The sequence below is a fragment of the Lithobates pipiens genome, unplaced genomic scaffold (assembly GCF_037356315.1).
Source record: "Lithobates pipiens isolate NorthernLeopardFrog02 unplaced genomic scaffold, aLitPip1_a1.2 Scaffold_1, whole genome shotgun sequence".
Classification (NCBI taxonomy): domain Eukaryota; kingdom Metazoa; phylum Chordata; class Amphibia; order Anura; family Ranidae; genus Lithobates; species Lithobates pipiens.
In genome coordinates, this window is record NW_027507685.1 from 133057325 (window position 1) to 133070720 (window position 13396).

A 13396-nucleotide genomic window follows, 5' to 3' on the forward strand; every position below is an offset into this window, starting at 1 on the left:
TGTCTGGCCGAGCACTGGTTAAAGCTTATAGGAGGAGTTTTCATTCTACTTTGATTGTCCTATGAGGCTGCATGAGCCCTTAACCCTCTGTCTGGAAGTACTGATTGGACCTGTGCTGATCTCATGCACCCTCCCAAAAAATAGCTCTTTAACAATACACCCCAAACTGAGCATGTGCAGAGTGTCCCAAGGCTCTGTATTATCAGGAGATGGATTGGGGACTGTGGAAGAAGGTGGAGATCAGAGAAGAAAGGATTGAGCAACCTTTTTACACAATGTGGAGGATTAACCCCTTAAGTTCCAAAGTGAGTATAAAAAGGAAGCTGTACTGCATATATATTTTACGGTTGTGGGTTTAGTAAGGAACTGCAGTCTGCTCACAAAATTTGTAATAAAAACATCTTTTGCCATTCTGAAGCTTCCTTTCAACCACTTTGCATAATATATATATATTGTGGTTCTGTACTTGCCAAATATGCTGCAGAAATCTCCCTCCACTGAGTCTGGCTGCAACTGTTTTAACTGTGGGCAGCTAAAGCTGCTTCCTGTTCACTTCCTGGATTTTTACACAGACACACAGAGGCACACCTCCAGCTCTTCAGGTCTCATTGGCCCTCTTATGACTCATTACCCCCCTCCCTTCCTTTCGGCTCCGCTCACAGTCAAGCCCAGTCCCGCCCTATGATGGACATAACACAGGGACTGGGCATGACTGTGAGCGGAGCTGGGAGGAGCACTTGGCTATGTGTATTTCGGTGGCGCTCGGCTCCGCACACAGTCATGCCCAGTCTTGCCATTGGACCTGGGTTATGCCCATCATAGGGCAGGACTGCGAGAGGAGCTGAGATACACAGGACCGGCTCTGTGTATCGTGGTGGTGCCATGTTTAAACTGCACTGACAAGGCTGCAAATGGACACTGATAAGGCTGCATTGATGGTCATTTAAATGTAAGTGTTTTTTCCTTAAAATTCCCTCCTAAACTTGGGGTGCGTGTTTATAGCACAAAAAATATGAACTGCAGAGGTGATCAAATACCAACCAAAAGAAAGCTCTATTTGTGGGGGAAAAAAAAAGGATGTAAATTTTGCTTGGATACTACGTTGCACGACTGCACAATTGCCAGTTAAATCGACGCAGTGCCATATTGCTAAAAATGGCCCGATAAATACTTCTGGGGCTGAAGTGGTTAACTTGTGATCTGCTCATCATCCATCCTTATTGTGAGTGTATTTTATGTTTATGTTATATGTTATATCTTCTAATGTGGCCCAGGAAAGTCAAAAAGGTTGGACACCCCTAACTTACAGGAACCAGACTGACTAAAGTATGGGGAGTGCCATAGCTGAAGATGCTAGTTTTCTGACTGTTACTCTGTGCCTCTGGCTTCAGTACTTGGGATAACTGATCTGAGCATTTAGACCAAGAGTTCTGACTCTTATCCATTTTATCTGATTGGCCTATTTGATTCACGCCAGAGACTTTGAAAGTTTTGAAACCAGACGGTCAACATGACAACTAGGGAAGGAGCAAGATGAGGTCAGCAATAGAAGCCTCCATATTTAACGCGTGAGAGGTTTACTGTAAGCTAATGGTAGGCACCAGTGCCATCTAGTGGTCTTTAGACATCTTGCACCTTTTCCTTTCCTCTATTGTAGCAGTTTGTAGTGTCCTCACTGGGGGAGAATGGGAATGGGGAGCATTCACATCTGAGACCTTGTAACACCAACGTGGCACAGGACACTGGGGAGGGAAAATGGCTAATTGGGTACAATTTGGACATTTGCACTTAGGCCCCTTTCACACTGGGGCGGGATCGGTGTTGGCGGTAAAACAACTCTATTTTTAGCGCCACTTTGCTGTTGTTTTAGCAGCGGTATTCACCCGCTAGCGAGGCGGTTTAACCCCCCTGCTAGCGGCTGAGAGGGTTAAAACCGGCACTATAGCTGCGCTGCCCCATTGATTTCAATGGGCATGAGCGGTGTATACAACGCTCCTTCACTGCCCAAAGATGCTGCTAGCAAGACTTTTTTTACCGTCCTGCTAGCTCACCGCTCCAGTGTGAAAGCCCTCAGAGCTTTCACATTGGAGACACAGCAGCGGCTTTTTCAGGGCGCTTTACAGGCACTATTTTTAGCGCTGTAACGCCTGCAAAGCGCCCCAATGTGAAAGGGGTCTAAGTGATGTACTCTTTTTGTTGCCAGCGGTTTAGACATTAATGGCTGTGTATTGCGTTATTTTGAGGGGACAGCAAATTAACACTGTTATACAAGCTGTACATTCACTACTTTACATTGTAGCAAAGTGTCATTTTTTCAGTGTTGTCACATGAAAAGATATAATAAAGTATTTTTAAAAATGTGAGGGGTGTACTCACTTTTGTGAGATACTGTATGTAGCAAGCTCCAGACTGTGCAAAGGTTGTAATGGTGGAACACAGCTGAGTATAAGATGGTGGAATATAATGCATTGTCATTTGTTCAGTCTTTGCTAAAGACTCTCCTAACTCTTGGAAGCTCAGATCCTTTATACAGCCAGCAATGCTGTCTGTACCATCTGCTATAATCAAAGTGTATCCTAACCAATGTATGTAAAGCTAGTACTGGAAAAGGACATCCACCCCAAAGCTAGAAGCTTCATAAGTCACTTTACTTCTACTTCTACAGTTATCTGCTAATATTTACATCAGGAAAATAAAAGGAGGAATTGGATGAGTTTTAAAGTGGTTGTAAACCCTTACAAACCACTTTGACCTACAGGTAAACCTAGATTAAGGCTTACCTGTAGGTCCAAGAAATATCTCCCAAACCTATACAGTTTAGGAGATATTTGCCCGAAGACGGGCACCGCTATCTACAGCGCATGCGCCGTAGACAGCGGCGCGCAGGCGCACTGAGCGGGGCATCGCCGATGACGGCAATGCCGCGAGTCTCGGCTACCGTGCGCATGCGCGGGAGTGACGTCATCGCTGCTCCGGCGAATCACAGCGCCGGAGCAGCGAGACCCACGGAGACCCACCAAGAAGATGGACGCACGGAACTACAGGGGACAGCGGTGACTTCGCTGGCTCCTGTGTCAGGTAAGTGACACATAATGGACTACTATGCGATGCATAGTAGTCCATTATGCTTTGCCTTTACAGGGAATGAAAGAGGAAGTAAACTCATCAGGGTTTACTTCTTCTTTAAGCACCGTAAGGCTGCATATATAAAAAAAACAAAATGAATGCATTTAATAAAATGTATATTTAAATGCTGCTAAAGTACTTAAATTTAACTTCCTATAAGCCTCATGCTATTAATAACCTGTGCAGGACTATTCAAACTACAAGAGGAAAAGGCAGAATTAGGGGCTAATCAGATGTGTCACACGCATATGTACTGATAAGTAACATACTGATAGTGGGAGTGAGCGAAGGGATGAGCTCATCAGTCTTCTGCTGCTCTTTAAATATCCATTTGCTGGGAGCAGAGAGGCACGTTACATAACTGCATAACAAGTACCTGACTTTGCTGTCTGGCAGGGCTGTGTAAATCTTCACAGGTATTTTCACACCTCTATTCTGTATGTCTCTTTGCATTTGGGACCAGTAATCAACCATAAATCTTTTCAAAAGAATCAGTGGATGCAGTCACCTACTCATCGATTCAGAGATTCATCCAGGCACTTGCATTGTGCACCTAGGTTCTCCACACCCTAAATCCATATGTATGTCCATATAGTCCTCGGGGGGGGGGGGGTTTAGATTAGACTTACACATTGTATTTGGGATGATGGCCTAACAGGTTTCTGACCAGTTGCGGTGCGTCCATAAGGGCGCACGGGCGCCACCCCCTCTATGGCCAATGGATAGATTCATGCATAGCATGAATCTATCCATAGCCACCATTGCCACCAGGGCCCAGCATGCAAGTCAGACAACTGCTGCAGCTGAACGGAGCTGGGAGGTACACTTAGCAGTACCTCTGTTTAACGCGGTATGCACTCCGGGACAAACGCCCAGAATACAGACTGCTTATGTTCTGGGCATTTGTCCCTAGAAGCATACTGCCCTAAACAAACATATCAATACCTGCACTGCACAGTCCTGTCCAGTCCCTATTCAGGCGCCCGGCCCCTCTTTGGACACCTGAGTTACAGTGGCGGGGGTGTTTTTTGAAGCACCTGATTATATCCATAGGCTTGAATGGGCTTTAAAATAGGTGAACAGCGAGCGACATGTTTGGTGCTTGCAGTTCACCCAGGGGTGTTAAGCGAATAAATATTCAGTTTTCTATCTAACACTGAACCGCCTCTCCACCAATCAGGCGCTCGGGTCTGTTACCTGTCACCTAATTGGCTGAAATGACAGGTGCCGCTATTGGACACCTATCAGGAGGAGAGGAAGGCAGGGAACGCATGGAGGACCCCACTTAACGCCATCACCCGCTGCCCCACCTTGACAGGGTAAGTGCCGGGCAGACGGTGAGCGGGTGGGGGATGTCACAGTGGCAGTATTTGATGGGCACACTGGCAGCATTTTATGGGCACAGTGGCTGCATGTGATGGGCACAGTGGCGGCATGTGATGGGCACAGTGGCAGCATTTGATTTCACAGTGGCAGCATTTGATCGGCACACTGGCAGCGTTTGATGGGCACACTGGCAGCCTTTGATGGGCACAGTGGCTGCGTTTAATGGGGTTTTTTATAGAATTTTTCCGTTTGTTTGCACCCCCCCCAAATATTTGGAGCACCAGCCGCCACTGTTTCTGACTATACCTCTATTTGCTATACACGTGTAGCACCCTCTCCCCTTAGGTAGGTGCTAGAGTATTTAGAGAATTTAGGCAGGCCTAGCTTTAAGTTAGGCCTGTTTGTTTTGATCTGGGAGCAGGGGAGTGGTTTTAGTGGAGCAGCAGGTGAATGACATGTGCCTCAGCTCTTGGGCACCTCCTCTGTGTCCAGGGAGAAGGTTTTGGAAAAGGGGCAGGCCAGAGAGTTGGAGTGACATGGGGTGTATGTGGGAGCCCTGACCAATCCCCAACTAGGATTGGCAGGGGGCAGGCCTTCTATATATACCCATGGTCAGCCTGCTGTGTGAGAAATTGTTGGCTGGGGGGAACTGGATGATCGAGTGTTAGACTGTTGTGGTCTGGGGAAACCCCCCTTCTGGGGGAGGGGGGTGTACCTCAGGCCGGGAACTGAGAGGAAGCCTCTCATTACACAGTCATTGAGAGGTGTCCTGGAACAGGAACAAGAAAGAGGACAGTTGGGAGCACGTCAAGGCAAGTTATTCAGGAGGGATCGATGCCGGGGACGGTAGACGCGATAACTTTCATGCAAACTAAACAATATACACCTATTGTGATTTTTTTTTTTTTTTTTTTACCATATTATGTAGAAGAATATATATCGGCCTAAAATGATGAATAAATGTGTTTTTTATATATTTTTTGGATATGTATTATAGCAAACAATTTTAAAAAAATTTTGTTTTTCCAAAATTGTCACTCTTTTTTTGTTTATAGTGCAAAAAATAAAAACCACAATGGTGATCAAATGCCACCAAAAGAAAGCTCTATTTGTGGGAAAAAAAGAACGTCAATGTTGTTTGGGTACAGCGTCGCACGACCGCGCAATTGTCAGTTAAAGCGACGCAGTGCCTTATCGCAAAAAATGGCCTGGTCATTAAGGGGGCAAATCCTTGCGGTCCTTAAGTGATTAAACTGTTTCATGAAGGAAAACTCCAGTTAGTTCTGCTACATTCAAGGCATGCCTCTGGTGGTAACTGTCCAAGTTGCCAGCGTGCTTATGTCAGCTCTGGACTGAACTTTCGAATCCTTGAATGGCTGGTGCCATAGCTGGTCACGTGTTTAGCACCATGGCAGCTGCAGATCTAAACAGAGGCTAGGGTGGCACTGTCCTTGGCAGATAGGATAATAGAAGGGTTTTATTTTTATTTTTTTTAACCATTCTATCCAAAGTGAATGACTCTCAGTTACAATAGAGTTATACTTTAATGTGATAACTTTAATATAAATAACCCTTAAAGTAACTGCTTCCATATACAGTTTTTCATTAAAAATATAGATAGGAGCTTATTTGTTTCTCACAAGTACTGTGCTGGAAACACAGTTATACAACCTTTAAAAGGCTAATCCTGTAATCATTTTATCTGAGGAGCTGTGCAGCAAGAATTTTAATGTTGCTGTCTGACATACAGACAGAATACAGGAACAGAACATGCAAATTATTAAAGTGGCTGTAAACCTCAGACATGAATTATGAACAAAACATATGCTTCTATACAGGGCTGGACTGGGACAAAAAATTGTCCCTGGACTTCATCCAGACCAGCCCACTTTAATTTTGCAAACAAGCACAAAAACAGTATATAAAACTATACGTAACTGGGCAAAAAAACATAAGTAGCATAACATAAGGAGTCCTCACTAACCTCTTTTATTATTTCACTTATTCTCCTCTGTATTTTTCTCATCTTTCTCACATCACTGCGTGAAGTTGAGGGCAAGCCGCACAGCCATTACTTTGTCACTGAAACCGGCCCACTGAGCCATCGGCCCACCGGGAAACTCCCTGTAGTCCCAATGGCCAATACATGCCTGCTTCTATAGCAGGGATATGCAATTAGTAGACCTCCAGCTGTTTCAGAACTACAAGTCCCATGAGGCATAGCAACACTCTGACAGCCACAAGCATGACACCCAGAGGCAGAGGCATGATGGGACTTGTAGTTGTGCAACAGTTGGAGGTCCGCTAATTGCATATCCCTGTTCTATAGTATGTACTTGTCTCAATTTAAAAGCATTGTGGGCCTTATTTATTAAAACTAGAGAGTGCAAAATCTGGTGCAACTCTGCATAGAAACCACGCGGCTTCCAGATTTTATTGCCAAAGCTTAATTGAACAAGATGTTAGAAGTTAGAAGCTGATTGGCTACCATGCAAAGCTGCACCAGTTTTTAGTAAATCTACCCATAAGGCTACTTTCACACTGAGGTGCTTTTCAGGTTTTTTAGCACGAAAAATAGCGCCTGCAAAGCGCCTCTCCTGTCACTCCAGAGTGAAAGCCCAAGTCCTTTCACACTGGAGCAGTGCGTTTGCGAGATGTTAAAAAAAGTCCCGCAAGCAGCATCTTTGGAGCTCTTTAGGAGAGGTGAAATCAATGGGCAGTGCCACAGAAACGCGTGCAGCGGCATTACACGGGCAGTATTAACCCCCTTCTTCGGCTGCTAGTGGGGGCTAAAAAAGCCCCGCTAAAATTACGGTAAAGTGCCGCTAAACATAGTGGCGCTTTATTGCCGACACCCCCCCAAGTGTCATTTTTCTCTGCTGCTTTGTTTTGCAGCTATCAGCATGAATCACTTCTGACAGGTTTTCCTGACAGCAAGAGAAAACAGATGACAGGGGAGGGATTTCCAGCTCATTGACAGCTTTAGCTCTGTTCCTTTGTGGAGGGGGGTGTGTGAGTCTCTTTCCTCCAATAAGCTGACAAATCTCTCCTCTCTGAGCTCTGCAGAGTGTAACTTCAGCTCTCTGCCCCCTTTATTCTGACAGCTCAGACAAGTTTTACAATGTCTTGAGTTTGAACAGATGTTGGGAAGTGAAGACTACAGATAAACAGGTACAACTTATGTAGGAAGATTTATTTCATCTCTGTGTATCACCTGAGGCCAGTCACTTCACTGGGTATATATATTCGTTTACATCCACTTTAAATAAAACATTCTTATGAAAATAGGTAAAAATGCAAATGTTAATCTCTTTTTACAAAGTTACCTTCAGATTATTAATTAACTGCTTCTGGACCGGCTGCCGCAGTTATACTGTGGCAAGTTGGTCACCCTGCGCGAAACCACGTAGCTATACGTTGGCTTGCGGGGTCCGGATAGTAAGTGCTCGTGTGCGCCCACTGCACAGCGGGGGTGCCGATGCTCGTGGCTGACGGTCGCGATGACCGCTGGCCACGAGCGATCGTGAGCAGGAGACACAGAACAGGGACGAGTGTGTGTAAACACACTTCCCTGTTCTGAGAGGAGTGAGATCGTGTGTTTCTATTAGCTAGGAACCACGATCCGTCACTTCCTCCAATCAGTCCCCTCCCCTTTAGTTAGAATCACCTCCCAGGGAACACAGTTAACCCCTTGAGCACCCCCTAGTGTTAACCCCTTCACTGCCAGTGACATTTTTACAAATGTAATCAATGCATTTTTATAGCACTGATCTCTGAATTAATGCCAATGGTTCCAAAAATGTGTCAAAATTGTCCGATATGACCGCCATAATGTCACAGTCACAATAAAGATCGCCGCCATTACTAGTAAAAAATAATAATAATAAAAATGCTATAAATCTATCCCCTAATTTGTAGACGCTATAACTTTTGCGCAAACTAATCAATATACGCTTATTGCGTTTTTTTTTTTTTATATACCAGAAGTATGTAGAAGAATGCATATCTGCCTAAACTGAGAAAAAAATTGCTTTTTTTTAAAAAAAATTGGGGGTATTTATTACAGCAAAAAAGTACAAAATATTTTTGTAAAAAATAAAATTAAAATAGTTTTCAAAATTGTTGCTCTTTTTTTGTTTATAGCGCAAAAAATAAAAAAACACAGAGGTGATCAAATACCACCAAAAGAAAGCTCTATTTGTGGGGAAAAAAAAGGACGTCGATTTTGTTTGGATACAACGTCACACGACTGCGCAATTGTCACTTAAAACGACCCAGTGCCAAATCGCTAAAAATGCTCTGGTCAGGAAGGGGGTAAATCCTTCCGGGGCTAAAGTGGTTAAAATACATACTCACTGAAAATACACTTCTTTGCCTTTAAATGAAAAACAAAAAAATATTTTGTAATCCGGGATGCCTTACGTATTAACATTTTATAGCCTGCTGGTAATTATAAGGATTGTAAGAATAAAAAGTTATTAATTCCTGTAAAACTACCCGGCCTTTGTTTCTGTAATGATAGGGTGGGACAGTGAGTGGCGCCAGTCACAGATTTACCCTTTCAGCTTGTACAGAATGACACATCAATCTTTTTTTCCACTGGTGACCGGGAAGGTGGCTCATTCCCGGTAGTGTGGGTTTTAAGTTATGATAAAATTATAGGTGCAAGGTCCCAACTCAGAGGAGGCCATGTGGCTTTTGGATAAGAGTCATTCTGATATCCATCCAAAGAAAGGAAAGTCCCCCTGTAATTAGTGGTGGGGACGAACTCTCTGCGGAACAATACTGGGGGGAGGAGGGAGCCGGAATGTCACCCCAGATTCTCCAATAATTGCTTGTATGTCCTTGTGAAGGCTTTCTGATAGGGATCCTTTCCTCCTGGAAGAGGCAGAAAAAAAAAAAACAATAATGTGTGATATGTCCCCTCTATTTCTCATTCACAAAAGGAAATGACCTGAGGAATATATAGGCTGCCATTGCTGGTTTCTTTCTGAAAATGCTCTTTGCCTGGTCTGAAACTACTCATCTGTTTAATTGTTCAAAAGACCGAGTCTTTAAAATCAACATAACTGCCCACCATGTAAAATTTTCAAAAGTGGACTTGCGCAATGGTAGAATCCATATTTTTTCCAAACATGTTTCCTTTAAGTGACCCAGATTTCTATGCTCACTCTGAATTAGTTTGCTGCATGCTTGTTCTAGGTTGGTGACACAATGTACTTAAGCAGGGGTAGGCAACCCCTGACATGGGTGCCACAAGCGGCACGCAAAGTCTCTTTTGCGGGTACCCGACTCCCTCCCCATCAGCAGAGCAGGGCAGGGAAGTGTCAGTGAGACACTAATGCATTCCAATTTCACAATTCCCCACACCGCACCTGCACTGAGGAGGAGGCATTGCGCCCCCACACATTGTAAAAGAGGGGAAACATTGATTGGTTCTCTAACTTTGCTGTAGCTGCGATGGTCAGCTTTTGTGATGGGGAAGCCACTACCAATCTCAGAAAGGAGTTTAAATCGCTGTGATTGAGAAAACCACAATCAGATGACAGTTTGTGGAATTACTGTTGAGCTTCTGGGAACTTTGTTGAAATTACTCCTGAACCTTTGCGTCACTTACTAATGAACCCCTCTGCACTCTGTGTCCCTTTAAGCCACCGCCAGTATTCAGGGCAATGAAAATCACACCCAACCACTTTTTCTCAGCTGCAGGGGCCCAATTTGTAATCCTGCACACAGGCCCACTGCTTTCAGGAAAATACCCCTGACCTGAGCTCATCATTGCATATGCTTGTATGTGACATCACATACATCACATTACATCACAGACATCACATACAAGCATGTGGGCTGGATGTGAGAGGTGGATCAGCAGGATGCATGTGCCAGAACAGGTAGATGTGTTTCATCTCTGCTTCCTTTCACCACTCTGCATATCGCACATATCATAGATGAGAAGAGGGTACAGCGGTGGAGAAAATGAGCAGAAGGGGTTCAGAGGTGGGACAGGAGAGCAGAAGGGTACAGCGGTGGGGCAGATGTGCAGGGAGGTACAGTGGGGAAAGAGATGAGAAGGGGGTTCAGCAGTGGGACAGAAGGGGGGTACAGTGATGGGTAGAGCAATGGGGCAGATGTAAAAGGAGGTGTATTGGTGGGGCAGATGAGCAGGGGGAACAGAGGTGGGGCAGGAGAGCAGGGGGAACAGAGGTGGGGCACGACAGCAGGGGGAACAGAGGTGGGGCACGACAGCAGGGGGAACAGAGGTGGGGCACGACAGCAGGGGGAACAGAGGTGGGGCAGGAGAGCAGGGAGAACAGAGGTGAGACAGATGTGCAGAAGCTACATTGGTGGGGCAGATGAGAAAGCAGGTTACAGTGGTGTGACAGATGAGCAGATAGGTTCAGTATTAGGACAGATGATGTGGTGATTCAGTAGTGAGACAGAAGAGCATGGGGATATGGCGGTGAAGCAGATGTGCAGAAAGGTACAGTGGTGGGGCAGAAGAGCAGGGGGGTTACAGTGGTGGGACAGAAGAGCAAGGGGGTACAGTGTTGGGGCAGATGTGTAGGAGGTACAGTGGTGGGAGGGATGAGAAAGGAGGTACATTGGTGGAACAGATGAGCAGGGAGTTACAGTGGTTGGGCAGAGGAGCAGGGGGTACAGAGGTGGGGCAGATGTGCAGAGGAGAAAGGAGTTACATTGGTGAAACACATGAGCAGGGGGTTACAGTGGTGGGGCAGAAGAGCAGGGGGAACAGAGGTGGGACAGATATGCAGGAGGTACAGTCGTGGGGCAGATGAGAAAGGGGGTTACAGTGGTGGGGCAGATGAGCAGAAAAGTTTAGTGTTAGGACAGATGAGAAGATGGCTCAGTGGTGGAGCAGATGTGCATGGAGGTACAGTGGTAGGGCAGATGAGAAAGGAGGGAACATTGATGGGGCAGATGAGCAGGGGTTTAGAGTGGTGGGACAGAAGAACAGGGTAGTACATGGTGGGGTAGATGTACAGGGGGTTACAGTGGTGGGACAGATGAGCAGGGGGTACAGAGGTGGGGCAGATGTGAAGGGTAGTACAGTGGTGGGGAAGATGTGCAGGGAGGACAGTGATCTGAGGTGTGAAGGTACAGGAATTGGGGCTGATCTGAGGCATGAGTGCAGAATGTTAAATTTCTCACTACTAAAGTAGTTTACAGCATTTACTTTATAAAAAAATAACTTTTATGACTGAGAGTGTGAAGTTGACATTTTTTTGTTATAAAATCGGCACGCTCTATTTCTTTGAAAACATTTTTAGGCACACTGTGCTCAAAAGGTTGCCTACCCCTGTACTGAAGCATGAGACAGCCAGGCCACTAGCATTTTCAAAGAGAGGTCAGCCATAGTAGCCTCCATATAGCTAATGTACTATGCAAAGCTACCAATAAGACCATAAGTGCTTGGTGGTGCCGCTCCAGGCTGAGGTTTAGGGCCCCATTGGCACTAAGAATAGTAGGGACTAGGGATCGCTAAGTTGGTGACGATACTATACCAATATGTGGGTCACCTCTCCTGCTGATATTTTTGGCCGATATTTTGTATATTTCAAATTTTTTTTTACACTGTCATTTTAAATTTTTATGTTTTTAATCACTGTTATTGCTGTCAAAAGGAATGTAAACATCCCTTGACAGTAATAGGCATGGACAGGAACTCTTTATGGAGAGATCGGGGGTCTATAAGACCCCGGACCCCTCCTTTGCACTTCAAAGTATTCAAAAACATTGACGTTTTTGAATACTTTATTTTGTAAAACTGGCATATCTTTAATATGCCAGTAATCCAGGAAATGATGTCCTGACATCGCTTCCGGATTACTAGATCCAAGACCTGAACAAAGCATCGGCTTTGTTCGGGTCTTCAGCCAGCCGGCAGATGTGTCGGTTGGATGCTCGGGCCTCCCAGTGGGACAGGAGAGCCCGGGTGAGCAGTGAAAGGTGGCGCAAGGGGGGGGGGGGTTGTACCTTCCCGCTGCTTATAATAACAGTCAAGCGGCTACTGAGCTGCATTGGTTGTTATTACAATAAAGCTGACCGTCCGCTCTAAACAACGGTACCGGCTTCACCCCGGTAAACCCCTTGAAGCAATAATCTGTAATATCGTTCTAGTTTGAGACCGATACCGATTTTTCAGAAAATGCTGATATCAGCCACCGATAATTGGTCTTCCCAATAATCAGTCGATCCCTATTAGCGATGCCATGGTAATAAAAACTCGTCCAGTGAGCAATGAACATTGAAGCATAAGACCACCGCTCACCATAGCCGATCCTGGTATGGATGTGTATATGTGAAAGCCTCAGCCACTCCTCGGCCATTCCATAGGGGTCCCGCGGTGGGCGGAGTGAAACATGTCAGCAGGCATGGTCTGAGGAGTGGCTTTGACAGAAGCTTTCACATCCATACCAGGATCGGCTATAGTAAGCGGTGGTCTTATGCTTCAATTCAAAGATACTATATGCTTTCCTGCCGTTGATCCAGCCTCTTTAGCTGCCACCAATGGAGGGGAACTATGGTGGGGGGGATGAAAACAATGCTGGGGTACTGGATCTATGTGCAGGCAGAGCTACTGACTGAATACCGCCCTTTGATGGCACCCATGTAACTTACAGCCATGGCTGGCAAGAGACCAGAAGTTTGGGTACATTTTTGCAACTCTATTTGTAAGCTTGCTATGAGTCATTGCAAATCGCAGAATGATTATGCAATTGTATTACAAACAAAACATTGTTGGCTGAATGTGTTTATACCTGTGTTGTACAGATTTCCCTCCTGTGTTCTTTAAACTCTGCAGTGACAGCACTGGTTGGTGTCTGCTCTCCCGAACCCCTGTGGACAAGAAGAACTTCTATCAAAATTACTGTTTTCTTTTTAACTCAATGTTCTTACTCTGTGAAGAGAGAGTATGTAGAGA

The 13396-nt window shown here is 45.3% G+C and overlaps 1 protein-coding gene across 1 annotated transcript in view; it reads right to left on the reverse strand.

Annotated features, from left to right (window-relative positions):
• Window positions 1-7626: 7626 nt before the first annotated feature.
• Window positions 7627-13396, reverse strand: part of LOC143975075 (uncharacterized) — a 51725-nt gene continuing 45955 nt past the window's right edge. Inside the window, exons 16-17 of the mRNA XM_077477065.1 lie at window positions 13233-13311; window positions 7627-9330 (exon numbers count right to left, since the gene is read on the reverse strand). Coding sequence (XP_077333191.1) covers window positions 9204-9330; window positions 13233-13311 — 206 coding nt within the window. The 3' untranslated portion in view covers window positions 7627-9203. The remainder of the gene's footprint in view (window positions 9331-13232; window positions 13312-13396) is intronic.